This window comes from Bolinopsis microptera, chromosome 8 (assembly GCF_026151205.1).
Source record: "Bolinopsis microptera isolate Bmic1 chromosome 8, MBARI_Bmic_1.0, whole genome shotgun sequence".
In the NCBI taxonomy this organism is placed as follows: domain Eukaryota; kingdom Metazoa; phylum Ctenophora; class Tentaculata; order Lobata; family Bolinopsidae; genus Bolinopsis; species Bolinopsis microptera.
The window spans coordinates 958,021-976,129 of record NC_087079.1 but is presented as its reverse complement, the minus strand read 5'-3'; the positions used below and the strand labels follow the sequence as shown (position 1 = coordinate 976,129).

Below are 18,109 nucleotides of genomic sequence, written 5' to 3'. Positions count from 1 at the left end.
CTACCGCGATTAGGTGGTTAACGAACGTCGTCACGCGAAATAATGCTCCAGATGGAATAAACGCTGCTGGTTTAGGATTTTCATTTTAAACTCAGTATGAGGTGATGCCAGTCGCCAGTATTGTAGTGCAATAAGCATTTTCATCAAATTGTCTCTGGTAGTAATAACAGCGGAAACTGGCCGGCCGCTTGATTGATCTATCTTGAATGATGTCTTTTGTCCAATAATTTAAGTTATCACTATTTAATAGTCTTTTGGTCAATAATCAATTTCTTAAATTGAATTAATTGTTTAACAAATTATTTGTTACATAGTATTAGTAGAGTTGAAAGTATTTAAATTGAGTCTATTGTTCCGGTCAGAATCCTGCCCCCAGTCGACCACTGTTTAACATACAGTGAATTCTCCCAACCTCTCAATTAACCTACAAAGCGTCAAGTATCTTAACACGCTTAGTGCTGACTAAACCAAATCCACAATATCACCTTTTGTGAAATCATTTCATATCTTCAGGATACAATGTTACCGCATCTCTTCGTCCTTGTTTTCGCGTGTTGTCATGGCTACAAGATAGGACTCATCCTCGATTCTGAAGATGAGGAGGGGGCGGATGCCATCAGGAGACTAGCTGAGTACACCATCTCGAGGCTAGACAGCAGTGACACTACTGTGGAGCTAGTGGAGCAGTACCATGACTCCACCTACCTCAGTCTCCAGACCTGCTTCTGTGCTTTACTGGAGCAGGAGGTGGTAGCTGTGATATCAGCATGTGACTCTACTTTAACAGATATCCAGGCTAACCTCGCCAATCAGTTCCATCTTCCTCTCATAGCTGCAGTTGCCACTAATCCTTTCACTGACTTTCACAGATCAGATGATTTTGAGATCCGGCTGTCCCCCTCAGACGCTCACCAGAGTCGGGCTATATTCGACTTGTTGAAGGAGTATAAATGGTACGAGTTCTCAATCCTCGCCTCAGCAGATGATTATGGAATAAACAGTATCGTGTATCTGCAATATTTAGCGTCCCAAGACGATAACTTCAGCATCAAGGATGTTCAGCACTTTGATGTGCGGATGAACCTGTCAAATCATCTGCCTGTCTTCCAGAAGCAGCTTCAACTTATCAAAGATTCGCTCACCAAGGTTATTGTTCTCAACTGTGGTGGCAAATACGCGAAAAAGATTTTCAAGTGAGTAGAGCTTTTCGTGGATTACTTTAGTTATTTGTTGGCATCTTTTGGAGTTTAGAAGAATTTTACGAAATCCAAAACATTCGATTAAAGTATCCTTCACATTAACAAAATGTACACAATATTTAGGACAATAATATTTAAATATTACACATATGTCAGGCTAAAATAAAAACAAGTGGTTTTGAGCACATCAGTTATACAAATTAAACTAAGAATCAAGACCTGATATGTCACTTACAGTAAGTCTTTCTGACCAGTAGAGCTTCCAATCCACTCATTTCAAAAGGTAGACGTTACGTTGAAGATGAAATACATTTTGAGCATAGCTTAATATCACAGTATTCTTACCTAAATATGCTTTACCCCTAGTCAATGTCATCAATCCAGGCAGGGTACTGGCATGGTGATCTGTCCCTATTACCATAGTAACCTGGTAACCTGGTAACCTGGTAACCTGGTTACCTAGTCAATGTCATCAATCCAGGCAGGGTACTGGTGATCTGTCCCTATTACCACAGTAACCTGGTAACCTGGTAACCTGGTAACCTGGTTACCTGGTGACCTGGTTATCTGGTTACCTGGTTACCTGGTTACCTGGTTACCTAGTCAATGTCATCAATCCAAACAGGGCTTTGGTGTTTTGTCCCTATTAATTGTTTAATGTTCCAGTGGTTACAAAACTTCGTTTCCATGATTTCTAAACGAAGATTCCTTAGAAACTTGTACTTCTCTCGACTGAACACTTCTGTTAATCCTCCCACAAACTCGACTCCCTTTGAGCTGTGAACGTTTGCTGCGGTAAATGCCGGACAGAACACTACTTTCTTTCCCGCCCCCTTCAACCGCAGGAAGAAATCTTTGTGCTCACCTATTTTAAGTTCTTTGCTCCAACCTCCTACCGCTATAGCATCTTGTGTTCTTGCCACGAATATATTGGCGGTGATTTCACATCTAAAACAATCAGGAAACCCTGTTACAGTTTGGTTAGCAGTAATACATGTGTTTTTATAGTGGAATAAAGTTGTTTTCCCATGAAGATCCAGACCAAACCTTAAGAAACCTGCAAGGTAGACCCTCCCCCGACGAGAGTGGCGTCGGTGGTGTCCAATATCTCCACCAATTTAGTAACTTCTGTCCTCTCTGTAGCGACCATATCATCATCTAATAGGAAGAAATATTTAGTCTTCACCATTCGTAGACCTATATTCCTCCCCTCGGCAATGCCTAGATCTGGAGAGGAGATGACGTATTGCATATTAGGGAACTTGGCGATCTCATCCATTATCTCAGAGCTATAACCTTCAGGACCGTCGTCAATGACTATCATAGGAAGGTCAAGTTTAAACTGTTTTCGCAGACTCTTAGCAAGTCTGATAACGAATAGCGGTCTTCTAGCAGTCTTAGTAACCACGGTAACACACTCTGACAAGTCACCACATCTCTCTATCTGATTAGCAAACAAGGTTTTTACAGGAGGTGCGCGTTTGTTCACACCACAAGCAGGGAAATTACACGTGTCATCAGGCGGGAGTGGTAGAAGAAGAGCTGCTCTATCTTTGAGGAATGATATTTCCTCCAGTAGCCCTACTTTTGAAGCCTCTATCCTGCAGGTTGTTAACCCAACTTTGCCACCTATTTCAGGACTGTTTGTTGAAGGACATCCCGAATCTTCTGTGTCATTCAAAGCTGAAAAATAAGTTTCCTCCTCAGATTCATTGTCCGGTATCTTGGCAAGGATCTCATCGACAAGTTCGAATCTAGCCGTCTCTCCGCAATCCAGAAACAACAATAATTTGTTATCAGAACGATCCTCACTTAAACATAAGTTGAGTTCCTCCGATCTTATCTTACCATCCATGAAAACAAAAGTATCTCTCTCAAGTGGGTTACAGAATTTAACAACAGGTTTCTTCGTGCCCGATATTCCGAGACACCTTCCCTCCGTTACAAACTGTACACGGAATAAAGTACGTGATGGTTGTTCTGAATTTGCTGTACCTTCAGTTACATTAGACTGAGGGAGCCGTATGCTTTTCTGATTATTGTGAGGAAATGTCCCGCTCTGATTATTGCGAAGTAATTTCCCGCTCTGATTATTGTGAGGAAATGTCCCGTTCTGATTATTGTGAGGAAATGTCCTGTTCTGATTATTGTTTGCCTGAACAGCTACAATACTAATCTGGGTAATGCCATCGAGAGGGTAAAACAATACTGCTACGAGGATGTTCACTGAAAGGAAGACGATGAGGAGTCCGAAGCAAGTACAATTCTTCTTGTTCTTCATGGCTGGGTAGAGGTCTTTACAAGTTAGCGATGGAAGTTTTGATTAAACTTGGGCAAAATAATAGTGGTATATTGCACCACAAGTAGTAATAATGGCTGTATGTAAAGATCTTCACGAGATGTAAAGATTAATAAGACAAGGTTCAAAGAGGATATAATTGCAAGTTTGTGTTTTGCAGCCACATGGGAAAGGTCAGGTAACGCGAAATGTTGTGGAATTAACGTTTAACTATAGCTCTATAGGTAGACAACCTGCGTTGGTACAACGTTTAAATGTACATATCTCAAGGACAAGATCAATGTTTCCCGCAATCAAACAACGAATGAGTTAAATGTATGTATATCTCACATGAAATACTGTCAGCAATGAATGTAGTGAGAGGAATTAATGATTAATGGGGATCCTAAGTTATCATTAGTCCAGATACTTGCCAGGTGTAACGCAAATAGCGGGTACGATTTACTCAATGAACCTGAAGTAGGATTGTCCTGTAATGAATGTACTGCTTCCTTTGTGCAGTTAATAGATAATCCAGCTGAATTCTGGATGTTAAACATAGAGCCCGCGACTGTCAAACTATTCTGACGAATTATACTCCGATACAAAAACTAGCAGTTGAAGGTGCCCTGTACAATGTACATTAAAGTAATAACGTGTATCCAATCTCAGGGAAGCTCAAGCTATGGGGTTGATGGACGACTCCTTTATCTGGCTGACTACGGACGGAATAACGGCCAGACCGGAGAGTATTGCCTATCAGAACTCCTCCTACCCCTCCTTCTACACAGGACTGATAGGAACCCTTCCTTACTACGGTAAAGGCTCTCAACAGTATAACGACCTAGCAGACTCCTATATCTTATCAGGGGGGCCCGGGTCGGATCTGCAGTTACCATCTGTTAAAATAGCAACTGCTCTGAAAGTGGTCCACCTCTCTCTGACGGATCTGGACAGAGGTTCCTGGAGTAGCTCCCCCTCTAGTTACCATAGTAACACTACTAGTTACCATAGCTCCCCCTCCCTTAACTGCAAATCAGCAACTTTCTGGGAAGAGGGTCGGACATTGTATAATAAAATAGTTGGGAACCTTGATGCAGGAATACATTTGGGCCTGGGAGACCCATCATATGACATAGTGAATTTTAAACGAGACGGCTTCATAAAGGTGGGGACATGGGACAACAGCGGGCTACGTGATCTGTCCGATGAAAAGGTACCGTGGACAGGGAGGAAGGACGTTCAGTTCCTGGGAGGTGGTACAGCGTCCCCCACTGGTATCGGCAGTTCTCTTACAGGATACCATCTCAGGATAGGTATTGTCCCTGAACCACCTATAGCCTTCTTAAAGCCGGAGTGTGAGGGGAGGAACACGTCTTCTCCGGACTGCTGGTTTGGTTGGAACCCTGATATCATCAGTCATCTTCAGCAGGACCTAAACTTCACCTACGAGTATGTCAGGCCTGCAGATAACAAATACGGAGGACTGGATCCGGAAACTAGAAGATGGAACGGAATGATTGGAGATATTTTGGATCGGAAAACTGATCTAACGATTGTCTTGTCAATCAACACGGAGCGGTCACAATATATCGACTACACATCTTCAATATTTGAGGACCAAGCTTCAATCATCACGTACATTAAGTCCTCCAAGAGTTCAACAAACTACTTCTTCTTTCTAGAACCTTTTGAAATCTCAGTGTGGCTAACCATCATAGGTCTCATCTTAGTGATTGGTTTCTTGACGACGTTCTTCAGCAAATTCTCTCCATTTGGAAGCTATGGGAGGAAAATACACGCTATGCAGGTTTGCACCTGTGTTAAATGCCTGTATAGAAGGAAGATAAAGGCAGAAAGGAAATGCAGGTTTGTAGATACGAAGGAATACCACTGTTTGGTGGAGAAGGTTGAAGAGGACGACGATCTCAACGAGCTCTCTTACTACAACTCCGCTTGGCTTATCGGCACGGGTAAGTCTGTTAACATTTGTTTTTTTGGAATTCAAACTGACGTTTCACAACTAACCCCCAACCATCAATAAACCACAAATAATCTAAAGAGAATACGACAGACCACTATAACTATACTAATTACTAAGCAAGGACAAAATAAAATCGCGATTATTTAGGCCAAAAATCGCATCGCCACGACAAGCCAAACGAGGCAAAATGTTCTCATTGTTCCAAATCTCACTCGCGATTCAACACGTGCCACGATTTCCTTTTGACCTGTGTGACCTATCATCTAGTTACCATAGTTACACTACTAGTTACCATAGTTACACTACTATCAACTAACCCACTATCCCCCAGGGTTCGTGTTGCAAGGAACAGACACTCTCCCAACTAACCCACTATCCCCCAGGGTTCGTGTTGCAAGGAACAGACACTCTCCCAACTAACCCACTATCCCCCAGGGTTCGTGTTGCAAGGAACAGACACTCTCCCAACTAACCCACTATCCCCCAGGGTTCGTGTTGCAAGGAACAGACACTCTCCCAACTAACCCACTATCCCCCAGGGTTCGTGTTGCAAGGAACAGACACTCTCCCAACTAACCCACTATATCCCCCAGGGTTCGTGTTGCAAGGAACAGACACTCTCCCAACTAACCCACTACCCCCCAGGGTTCGTGTTGCAAGGAACAGACACCCTCCCAACTAACCCACTATCCCCCAGGGTTCGTGTTGCAAGGAACAGACACTCTCCCAACTAACCCACTATCCCCCAGGGTTCGTGTTGCAAGGAACAGACACTCTCCCAACTAACCCACTATCCCCCAGGGTTCGTGTTGCAAGGAACAGACACTCTCCCAACTAACCCACTATCCCCCAGGGTTCGTGTTGCAAGGAACAGACACTAACCCACTATCCCCCAGGGTTCGTGTTGCAAGGAACAGACACCCTCCCAACTAACCCACTATCCCCCAGGGTTCGTGTTGCAAGGAACAGACACTCTCCCAACTAACCCACTATCCCCCAGGGTTCGTGTTGCAAGGAACGGACACCCTCCCAACTAACCCACTATCCCCCAGGGTTCGTGTTGCAAGGAACAGACACTCTCCCAACTAACCCACTATCCCCCAGGGTTCGTGTTGCAAGGAACAGACACTCTCCCAACTAACCCACTATCCCCCAGGGTTCGTGTTGCAAGGAACAGACACTCTCCCATCTAACCCACTATACCTCCCAGGGTTCGTGTTGCAAGGAACAGACACCCTCCCAACTAACCCACTATCCCCCAGGGTTCGTGTTGCAAGGAACAGACACTCTCCCAACTAACCCACTATCCCCCAGGGTTCGTGTTGCAAGGAACAGACACTCTCCCAACTAACCCACTATCCCCCAGGGTTCGTGTTGCAAGGAACAGACACTCTCCCAACTAACCCACTATCCCCCAGGGTTCGTGTTGCAAGGAACAGACACTCTCCCAACTAACCCACTATCCCCCAGGGTTCGTGTTGCAAGGAACAGACACTCTCCCAACTAACCCACTATCCCCCAGGGTTCGTGTTGCAAGGAACAGACACTCTCCCAACTAACCCACTATCCCCCAGGGTTCGTGTTGCAAGGAACAGACACTCTCCCAACTAACCCACTATCCCCCAGGGTTCGTGTTGCAAGGAACAGACACTCTCCCAACTAACCCACTATCCCCCAGGGTTCGTGTTGCAAGGAACAGACACTCTCCCAACTAACCCACTATCCCCCAGGGTTCGTGTTGCAAGGAACAGACACTCTCCCAACTAACCCACTATCCCCCAGGGTTCGTGTTGCAAGGAACAGACACTCTCCCAACTAACCCACTATCCCCCAGGGTTCGTGTTGCAAGGAACAGACACTCTCCCAACTAACCCACTATATCCCCCAGGGTTCGTGTTGCAAGGAACAGACACTCTCCCAACTAACCCACTATCCCCCAGGGTTCGTGTTGCAAGGAACAGACACTCTCCCAACTAACCCACTACCCCTCCCAGGGTTCGTGTTGCAAGGAACAGACACTCTCCCAACTAACCCACTATCCCCCAGGGTTTGTGTTGCAAGGAACAGACACCCTCCCGACTAACCCACTATCCCTCCCAGGGTTCGTGTTGCAAGGAACAGACACTCTCCCAACTAACCCACTATCCCCCAGGGTTCGTGTTGCAAGGAACAGACACTCTCCCAACTAACCCACTATCCCCCAGGGTTCGTGTTGCAAGGAACAGACACTCTCCCAACTAACCCACTATCCCCCAGGGTTCGTGTTGCAAGGAACAGACACCCTCCCAACTAACCCACTATCCCCCAGGGTTCGTGTTGCAAGGAACAGACACTCTCCCAACTAACCCACTATCCCCCAGGGTTCGTGTTGCAAGGAACAGACACTCTCCCAACTAACCCACTATCCCCCAGGGTTCGTGTTGCAAGGAACAGACACTCTCCCAACTAACCCACTATCCCCCAGGGTTCGTGTTGCAAGGAACAGACACCCTCCCAACTAACCCACTATCCCCCAGGGTTCGTGTTGCAAGGAACAGACACTCTCCCATCTAACCCACTATCCCCCAGGGTTCGTGTTGCAAGGAACAGACACTCTCCCAACTAACCCACTATCCCCCAGGGTTCGTGTTGCAAGGAACAGACACTCTCCCAACTAACCCACTATCCCCCAGGGTTCGTGTTGCAAGGAACAGACACTCTCCCAACTAACCCACTATCCCCCAGGGTTCGTGTTGCAAGGAACAGACACTCTCCCATCTAACCCACTATCCCCCAGGGTTCGTGTTGCAAGGAACAGACACTCTCCCAACTAACCCACTATGCCTCCCAGGGTTCGTGTTGCAAGGAACAGACACTCTCCCAACTAACCCACTATCCCTCCCAGGGTTCGTGTTGCAAGGAACAGACACTCTCCCAACTAACCCACTATCCCCCAGGGTTCGTGTTGCAAGGAACAGACACTCTCCCAACTAACCCACTATCCCCCAGGGTTCGTGTTGCAAGGAACAGACACTCTCCCAACTAACCCACTATCCCCCAGGGTTCGTGTTGCAAGGAACAGACACTCTCCCAACTAACCCACTATCCCCCAGGGTTCGTGTTGCAAGGAACAGACACTCTCCCATCTAACCCACTATCCCCCAGGGTTCGTGTTGCAAGGAACAGACACTCTCCCAACTAACCCACTATCCCCCAGGGTTCGTGTTGCAAGGAACAGACACTCTCCCAACTAACCCACTATCCCTCCCAGGGTTCGTGTTGCAAGGAACAGACACTCTCCCAACTAACCCACTATCCCCCAGGGTTCGTGTTGCAAGGAACAGACACTCTCCCAACTAACCCACTACCCCCCAGGGTTCGTGTTGCAAGGAACAGACACTCTCCCAACTAACCCACTATCCCCCAGGGTTCGTGTTGCAAGGAACAGACACTCTCCCAACTAACCCACTATCCCCCAGGGTTCGTGTTGCAAGGAACAGACACTCTCCCATCTAACCCACTATCCCCCAGGGTTCGTGTTGCAAGGAACAGACACTCTCCCAACTAACCCACTATCCCCCAGGGTTCGTGTTGCAAGGAACAGACACTCTCCCAACTAACCCACTATCCCCCAGGGTTCGTGTTGCAAGGAACAGACACTCTCCCAACTAACCCACTATATCCCCCAGGGTTCGTGTTGCAAGGAACAGACACTCTCCCAACTAACCCACTATCCCCCAGGGTTCGTGTTGCAAGGAACAGACACTCTCCCAACTAACCCACTATCCCCCAGGGTTCGTGTTGCAAGGAACAGACACTCTCCCAACTAACCCACTATCCCCCAGGGTTCGTGTTGCAAGGAACAGACACTCTCCCAACTAACCCACTATCCCCCAGGGTTCGTGTTGCAAGGAACAGACACTCTCCCAACTAACCCACTATATCCCCCAGGGTTCGTGTTGCAAGGAACAGACACCCTCCCAACTAACCCACTATCCCCCAGGGTTCGTGTTGCAAGGAACAGACACCCTCCCAACTAACCCACTATCCCCCAGGGTTCGTGTTGCAAGGAACAGACACTCTCCCAACTAACCCACTATCCCCCAGGGTTCGTGTTGCAAGGAACAGACACTAACCCACTATCCCCCAGGGTTCGTGTTGCAAGGAACAGACACCCTCCCAACTAACCCACTATCCCCCAGGGTTCGTGTTGCAAGGAACAGACACTCTCCCAACTAACCCACTATCCCCCAGGGTTCGTGTTGCAAGGAACAGACACCCTCCCAACTAACCCACTATCCCCCAGGGTTCGTGTTGCAAGGAACAGACACCCTCCCAACTAACCCACTATCCCCCAGGGTTCGTGTTGCAAGGAACAGACACTCTCCCAACTAACCCACTATCCCCCAGGGTTCGTGTTGCAAGGAACAGACACTCTCCCAACTAACCCACTATCCCCCAGGGTTCGTGTTGCAAGGAACAGACACTCTCCCGACTAACCCACTATCCCCCAGGGTTCGTGTTGCAAGGAACAGACACTCTCCCAACTAACCCACTATACCTCCCAGGGTTCGTGTTGCAAGGAACAGACACTCTCCCAACTAACCCACTATCCCCCAGGGTTCGTGTTGCAAGGAACAGACACTCTCCCAACTAACCCACTATCCCCCAGGGTTCGTGTTGCAAGGAACAGACACTCTCCCAACTAACCCACTATACCTCCCAGGGTTCGTGTTGCAAGGAACAGACACTCTCCCAACTAACCCACTATCTCCCAGGGTTCGTGTTGCAAGGAACAGACACCCTCCCGACTAACCCACTATCCCCCAGGGTTCGTGTTGCAAGGAACAGACACTCTCCCAACTAACCCACTATCCCCCAGGGTTCGTGTTGCAAGGAACAGACACTCTCCCAACTAACCCACTATCCCCCAGGGTTCGTGTTGCAAGGAACAGACACTCTCCCAACTAACCCACTATACCTCCCAGGGTTCGTGTTGCAAGGAACAGACACCCTCCCGACTAACCCACTATCCCCCAGGGTTCGTGTTGCAAGGAACAGACACTCTCCCAACTAACCCACTATCCCCCAGGGTTCGTGTTGCAAGGAACAGACACTCTCCCAACTAACCCACTATCCCCCAGGGTTCGTGTTGCAAGGAACAGACACTCTCCCAACTAACCCACTATCCCCCAGGGTTCGTGTTGCAAGGAACAGACACTCTCCCAACTAACCCACTATCCCCCAGGGTTCGTGTTGCAAGGAACAGACACCCTCCCAACTAACCCACTATCCCCCAGGGTTCGTGTTGCAAGGAACAGACACTCTCCCAACTAACCCACTATCCCTCCCAGGGTTCGTGTTGCAAGGAACAGACACTCTCCCGACTAACCCACTATCCCCCAGGGTTCGTGTTGCAAGGAACAGACACTCTCCCAACTAACCCACTATACCTCCCAGGGTTCGTGTTGCAAGGAACAGACACTCTCCCAACTAACCCACTATCCCCCAGGGTTCGTGTTGCAAGGAACAGACACTCTCCCAACTAACCCACTATCCCCCAGGGTTCGTGTTGCAAGGAACAGACACTCTCCCAACTAACCCACTATCCCCCAGGGTTCGTGTTGCAAGGAACAGACACTCTCCCAACTAACCCACTATCCCCCAGGGTTCGTGTTGCAAGGAACAGACACCCTCCCAACTAACCCACTATCCCCCAGGGTTCGTGTTGCAAGGAACAGACACTCTCCCAACTAACCCACTATCCCTCCCAGGGTTCGTGTTGCAAGGAACAGACACTCTCCCGACTAACCCACTATCCCCCAGGGTTCGTGTTGCAAGGAACAGACACTCTCCCAACTAACCCACTATCCCCCAGGGTTCGTGTTGCAAGGAACAGACACTCTCCCAACTAACCCACTATCCCCCAGGGTTCGTGTTGCAAGGAACAGACACTCTCCCAACTAACCCACTATCCCCCAGGGTTCGTGTTGCAAGGAACAGACACTCTCCCAACTAACCCACTATCCCCCAGGGTTCGTGTTGCAAGGAACAGACACTCTCCCAACTAACCCACTATCCCCCAGGGTTCGTGTTGCAAGGAACAGACACTCTCCCAACTAACCCACTATACCTCCCAGGGTTCGTGTTGCAAGGAACAGACACTCTCCCAACTAACCCACTATCCCCCAGGGTTCGTGTTGCAAGGAACAGACACTCTCCCAACTAACCCACTATCCCCCAGGGTTCGTGTTGCAAGGAACAGACACTCTCCCAACTAACCCACTATCCCCCAGGGTTCGTGTTGCAAGGAACAGACACTCTCCCAACAGCCCCCTCAGGGCGGTTCCTTCTCTTCATCTGGTGGCTGTTCATCATGATACTAACCTCCATGTACACCGCCAACCTCACCGCCCATCTCACTCTAGACAGGTCTACTGCCACAATACGAGGCCTGTCTGACTTGCTGGTGCAAAACGACTACAAGTGGGGACTCATCCAGGACAGGAACCTGCAGATCATGATGTCCAGTCATGACGATGAGGAGTACAACAAGATAGCTGAGAAGGGAGTGCAACTGCAGGACCTTCAGGAGGGAATTGACAAAGTTAAAGAGGGTGGGTTTGTCTTCATAGACGACAGTTCGGTTCTGTCCTACAATTTCAAGGGCGACTGCAAAACAATGCTCATAAAAACGGGTAAATTCAACAACCAGTGGGCGTTTGGAACACAAGTGAACTCTCCCTACACCGCCCTGATTAACAAGATGTTCCTGAGGTACCGGGAGAAGGGCTGGTTCACCAGCAAGTTCGATGAGTGGTACTCCAGCGACGACGTGGCAGCCTGTGCTACCTCAGTTGGGAGTGACACTAAGTTCGGGTTGCCTATTCTAGTGGGACTTTTCCTTATTCTGGGGGTAGGAGCCTCACTGTCGTTTGTAACAGTGTTCTTGGAAATATTGTACGTAGCCCGGCAGGACAGTATAGAGAAGGGACAGTCTGTTCTCACGTGCTTGCAGAGCAGGATTAGGTACAAGTGTCGTGAGGTGATTGAGGAATGGTTTGATCCGCCCAACATGGGCAAGAAGAAGGAGCAACTAACATACGAAGCTAAAATAGGTTCTGGTAACATTGATACGACAAACGATTCAGCAATGATTTGATCTTCAGTTTACGTTGGTTATTATTTAATTGATACTAGAAAAGGCTTGCGCCGCGCAGACGCTGCTGAAATAGCTGCAATAAAACCTGACAACTTTGCCTCCCTATACCAGACCCCAGTAAACCTACAAATGGTTTATCATTAAATACACTTTTAATGATAATAATACCACGTGTGTACTATAAATATATTGTATATACATTATACATGGTATACAATATGGTATACTATACATTGTATATACTGTATAAATGGTATATATGGTATAATATACATTGAATAACATTATATTGTATAGTATACATTATATAGTCCACGAGGAACTAAGATAGATTCTTACATCTAAACAAGGATCAAGAAGCTCTTATTCTTATTAGAATTTCTTAAAGGGGTGTAAATGTGAGATTTAACCATTTCTTTTGTTTGATAATGTTTGAAATTGAGAATGATATTCAACGTTTGGCTACTCTTTTAATATTTTAAATGAAGCTGAGTTCTTTACAATCGAAGTTTCTTATTTACAAAACGATCTAAAACAAATAATAATAGTAAGAAAGTTTTACTGACCATGCCATTTCCATTGGGACCGTTGGGTTTCCACAAAGGAACGTTCTTTCTCTTCTCGCCTTTCTCTTTTACCGAATCTTTCTCCTCATCTGAGCAGGATTAGAGTTAATTAATTGTACGCGCCAACAAAATATCATTATTTGAATATCATGAAACCACAACTAACAGATTACCAATATTTAAATGTTAAATAAAACCACAAGTTTTTATGCTCTAAATAAAAAACTCTAACAACTCCATATTCCGTTATTTCGGCTTTGATCTGCCCCATTCCACAATTTTTCATTAAACACCCTATCGACGACAAAAACGCCAGTTTAAATCATGGTGCCAGAGGATCTGGATCAGACTGCAAAGCCCTGGATACACAAAACACATGTTTGTTCACTTCATTCTCTCTAGTCATCACCGAATCGGCACTACAGTCTACAGCATCTACTCACCCCCTTTATCTCACTTTTATTTTATCATCTCCACAAAGTAAACTCCGGCATCTAGTAGGGATGCCATACCCCAGAGGCAGGCAGAGCATCTTGATGCTATCTTGGCGACCTAGTAGGGATGCCATACCCCAGAGGCAGGCAGAGCATCTTGATGCTATCTTGGCCACCTAGTAGGGATGCCATACCCCAGAGGCAGGCAGAGCATCTTGATGCTATCTTGGCGACCTAGTAGGGATGCCATACCCCAGAGGCAGGCAGAGCATCTTGATGCTATCTTGGCGACCTAGTAGGGATGCCATACCCCAGAGGCAGGCAGAGCATCTTGATGCTATCTTGGCCACCTAAGTCCAGCCATGGTGAAGAAAAAATGGTGGCAACAGTATAGATCCCGATAAGTTATTATTTTACTTTATTTTCATTGCTATTTTGAGCTTTCAGTATGAAAATTTATTGCACTGATATAAAGTGATAGTAAGTTACAGATTCTTCAATATATTACATTGTTAGACCATTGATTTCATCTGGACCGACCTAGGCAGGTAGGCAGGACCATTGACCAGTGATACAAGAAAAATGGGACCAGGCTCATGGATTTCTGTGCAGCCAATCAACTTGTTATTGGTGGAACTCTGTTCCAGCATAGAGACATCCACAAGGGTACATGGCGGTCTCCCATCGGGTTAACTCATAACTGTGAATCAAATAGATCATATTTGTATTAGTGGACGATTCCAACACTCGCTACTCGATGTTAAGGTATGTCGTTGGGCGGACATTTGTTCAGATCACTATCTTGTTCGTGGACGGCTGCAAATCAAACTGCAGTCGGTAGTTAAGATCACTGTTAAAAGGCACGATGTGCCTGCTATCGAACATTTGCGAAACTTGTCTAAGGTTCAAGAGTACAACGTGGCTCTTCAGAACCGTTTTGATTGTCTGGCTAATGAGGTCAACCTTGAGGACATGTGGGATAATTTCAAGCAGACAGTCACTGATGTCTCGATGGAAGTGCTTGGAAAGCGTCCCCGGAAGGTTAAAGAACAACACCTTTCGCAAACCTCTAAGAACTTGATAGAGCAACGGGGAATGTTCAAACGGAGGGATCCCACTTCAAACGTCAATAGATCAGCCTACTCTAAACTTAATAAATTAGTTAAGAAAAGTTGTAAAATTGACGACAACAACTGGGCTACTAAAATAGCGACTGATCTAGAGGAGGCTTCTAAGAAAGGCCAGCAAAAGGAAGTTTGGGATAAGATAAAGAAGATTTCTGGGAAAAAGAAGAAGAAAGTGGGTATGTCAGTTAGGGATAAGGATGGTCATTTCATTACAGACCCGGACAGTCAGAAGGAAAGGTGGAAGGAGCACTCTTAAATCCTCCACCTATCGGATGCCAATCTTGATGACCTCGATGGTGTGCCCTCACAACCGAGTTTTGACTACCTTTCTTGTTCTGATGGACCTCCTTCTAGAGATGAGATTAGTTATGCTCTAAAGAAACTGAAGAACTGCAAAAGTGCAGGGGTTGATGAGATAACTAATGAACAACTTAAGTATGGTGGAAGTGCTCTTGTTGGCCAACTAGAGCTACTGTTTAAAAAGGTATGGGAGGAAGAGGTGATCCCTGAGGATTGGCTTAAAGGTGTTATAGTGGTTATCGGAAAGAAGGGCGACACCTCATACTGCTGCAATAATAGGGGTATAACTCTTAGGGCAACGTCTTCTAAGGTTCTTCAAATGGTTCTTCTTAAGAGGCTGGATGGTGGAATGGAGTGTCTTCTTAGGGAAAATCAGTGTGGGTTCAGACGGAACCGCTCATGTATTGATCAGATTTATTCCATCCGCACCATTATTCACAACTGCATTGAGTTGAACATTCCACTTTATGTTAATTTCATTGATTTTAACTTTAAGGCAGCGTTTGATTCCATCAGAAGAGAGTTCATTTGGTCAAGAATGAGACACTATGGACTTCCTGAGAAATATGTTAGAATCTTTCAGGCATTCTTCAACGGAACCATGAGTGCTGTCAGGGTTAATGGTGAAATGTCTGATTGGTTCTCTGTTAATTCGGGCACTGGACAGGGTGATATCCAGGGCCCTCCTGTATTTAATTTTTGTCTGAACTTTGGAATCTTTTTGGCCTAGGTTCACAAGGCGATCAGTCATGGTGCTGTACCGCAAAAGGAACTAAAGGGTGCAGATGATAAAGTTATCATGGATAGTGACTACGCTGATGATCTGGCAGTGATGGACAATACTGAAGAAGGGCTGCAAGAGTCCACTGATCTTATAGCTTATTACACCTCTTATGCTGGGTTGAAGATCAACGCTAAAAAGACACAATGCATGGCGATCAGCAAGTGTGCGTCCCAGCGACCTTACACCGAAAGAGACAGTATAAAGCTAACAGTGGGGGGAGAACCTGTTGAACAGGTCAGCAACTTTTTTATCTTGGTGCCAACATCAGTGGGGATGGTACCATTGACCGAGATCTTGACATCAGGATCCAGCGTGCTAATGGTGCGTTTCATCAGCTTTGGAAGATATGGAACAGTCGAACTATAAGAACGCCCACCAAGATCCGTATCTACAAGGCTGCTGTTATTACTATTCTGTTATATGGAGCTGAAGTGTGGAACACAACAAAGAAGCAGATGAAACGGTTTGAGGTCTTCCATCTGACCTCCCTAAGAAGAATCTTGAAGATAAAGTGGTTCTTCCATGTCTCCAATGAAGAAGTTCTCAGGCGTGCTGGAATTAAGTCTATCGAAACTTTCATCGGTGCGGCTAGACTAAGATGGTACGGACATGTTGTCAGAATGCCAGAGACGCGGTTTCCCAATTTCTTACTGGATTGGAAACCAAACTATGGAAAGAGACTGAGAGTAAGACCCCGCAAAGGCTGGATGGCCTGTGTACTCGAGGATGCAGCTGAATTTACATGTGTCGATAACATCAGCAGAGATGCAGTAAAACAGTTGGCTCTAAAGCGAGTGGAATGGAGGAACATGTTACGCCGTAGAAGAGATGTGTGTGATGCAGGCCACTCCAACGACTAGGAGGAGACCTCTTCATGTAACATGTATGTATGTACAAGAAAAAGAAATCTTCAGTCTTTCGACACTCTTTATCTGTAGCATTGGGGTGTCAAATGTTTGACGTATGAAGCCGCCATGTTAGATTTTACAAGTTTGTGTTTTAAAAGTTGAAAAGAAGAGCAAATCTCAACATATTGAACACAGAGCAGCGTGACCTGACGTTGAATATTGCTTTAGCGCCTACAGATAGTAGCATTTGTATGGGCGAAATAGCGTATATAAAGGCTGACAGAGAAGCCTTGCCTGCATTTGAAATTCAAATGAAACTTTTGTTGCCACTAGCTTTCGTCGTTTTATATGTTATCGTAATGGGAGGGAAGGAAATACCTCAGCCTACTTCACAGTGTAAAAATTTATTTTTCATCTGTTAAACAAATACTGAACTAAATTAATGAACCTCTCAAACATCTGAAACTTTCTGCTCAACTTCAAATAGCTACTGTGATTGATCCAAATTATTGCGCGATTTTGTGAAATTAGTATTTTGACACAGTAGTATTAAATCGGTCGTGTCAAAACTCATTTCCTTTTAAAATTAACATTATCTCATATCGCAGATGAAATATTGCTGAATCAGAGTATGAGATGGGTAATAAAACTTGAGGAGGTTGTTAAATATTGATCCCAGAAAACCCCGCTGAGAGGTACAGCTCAGGACAGTGACAAAGACAGTCCTGTAGTCAATACGAAGAAGAAATCTCCAAACAAAAAGAAGATGTCCAGGAAGGTACCCATAAGATTGGAAGAGTTGAGACTAAAAAGTATAAAAGTAGAACAGCTAGATTGTATGGACTGGTGTAAGACAAGTTCATCAGCCTGAAGAAGCTGAAGCTCCTGAAGTAGAGGAGCTAGAGATGTGCCTACACTCAGAACCTGGGACTTCTGTACCAGCAGTACAAGATCTACTTGCAACAAGAATCTTTGCATCTCACCTCGGTAAGAAGGTCCTGTAGATGTGTGTAAAACTGATTGCAGAAAACCTGAGTTTAACATGAAATATGTGAGGCTAACTAGACCTATTATGTCTGAGGAGGAGTTCTATAAAATTACTTGTGAGACTTATTCTGGTGGCTGGGAGAAATTCCTGGTTGACATGTTAGTTACATTATATCTTCTTATTTATTTGAATTTTATAGCTTGAATCTTGAATCATAATCGTATTGTTTTTAGAAACCTTTTTGCTAGTGTTTCTTTTATGCATAAATATTAGTCAGTTTCATGATGTTTTGTTTTTGAAACAACAATGTTATGTTATTATATATTAATGGGTATGCTTACGGGAGAATGGAAGAGTCCTCAGATGAGGAGATAGATAGTATTGAGCTGCCCCCTGACCTTCTATAATGAACTTTTGTCAGACCAAGAGTAGTGATGTACGGACGATGACGAGGAACAGT

General features: G+C 45.8%; 2 protein-coding genes across 2 annotated transcripts; both read left to right on the top strand.

The window, feature by feature from the left end:
* Positions 1 to 499: 499 nt before the first annotated feature.
* On the top strand, positions 500 to 13,356 carry LOC134820284 (glutamate receptor ionotropic, kainate 2-like). The gene is made up of 3 exons (XM_063830539.1): positions 500 to 1,193; positions 4,150 to 5,450; positions 11,737 to 13,356. The coding sequence occupies exons 1-3, from the start codon at positions 520 to 522 to the stop codon at positions 12,600 to 12,602; spliced, it is 2,841 nt and encodes a 946-aa protein (XP_063686609.1). The 5' UTR covers positions 500 to 519; the 3' UTR covers positions 12,603 to 13,356.
* Positions 13,357 to 13,492: 136 nt separating this feature from the next.
* LOC134819840 (uncharacterized) lies at positions 13,493 to 17,532 on the top strand. The gene is made up of 6 exons (XM_063829991.1): positions 13,493 to 13,546; positions 14,437 to 14,966; positions 15,084 to 15,645; positions 15,760 to 16,047; positions 16,149 to 16,583; positions 17,341 to 17,532. Exons 1-6 carry the CDS (start codon positions 13,493 to 13,495, stop codon positions 17,530 to 17,532), a joined length of 2,061 nt encoding a protein of 686 aa, XP_063686061.1.
* Positions 17,533 to 18,109: the final 577 nt, after the last annotated feature.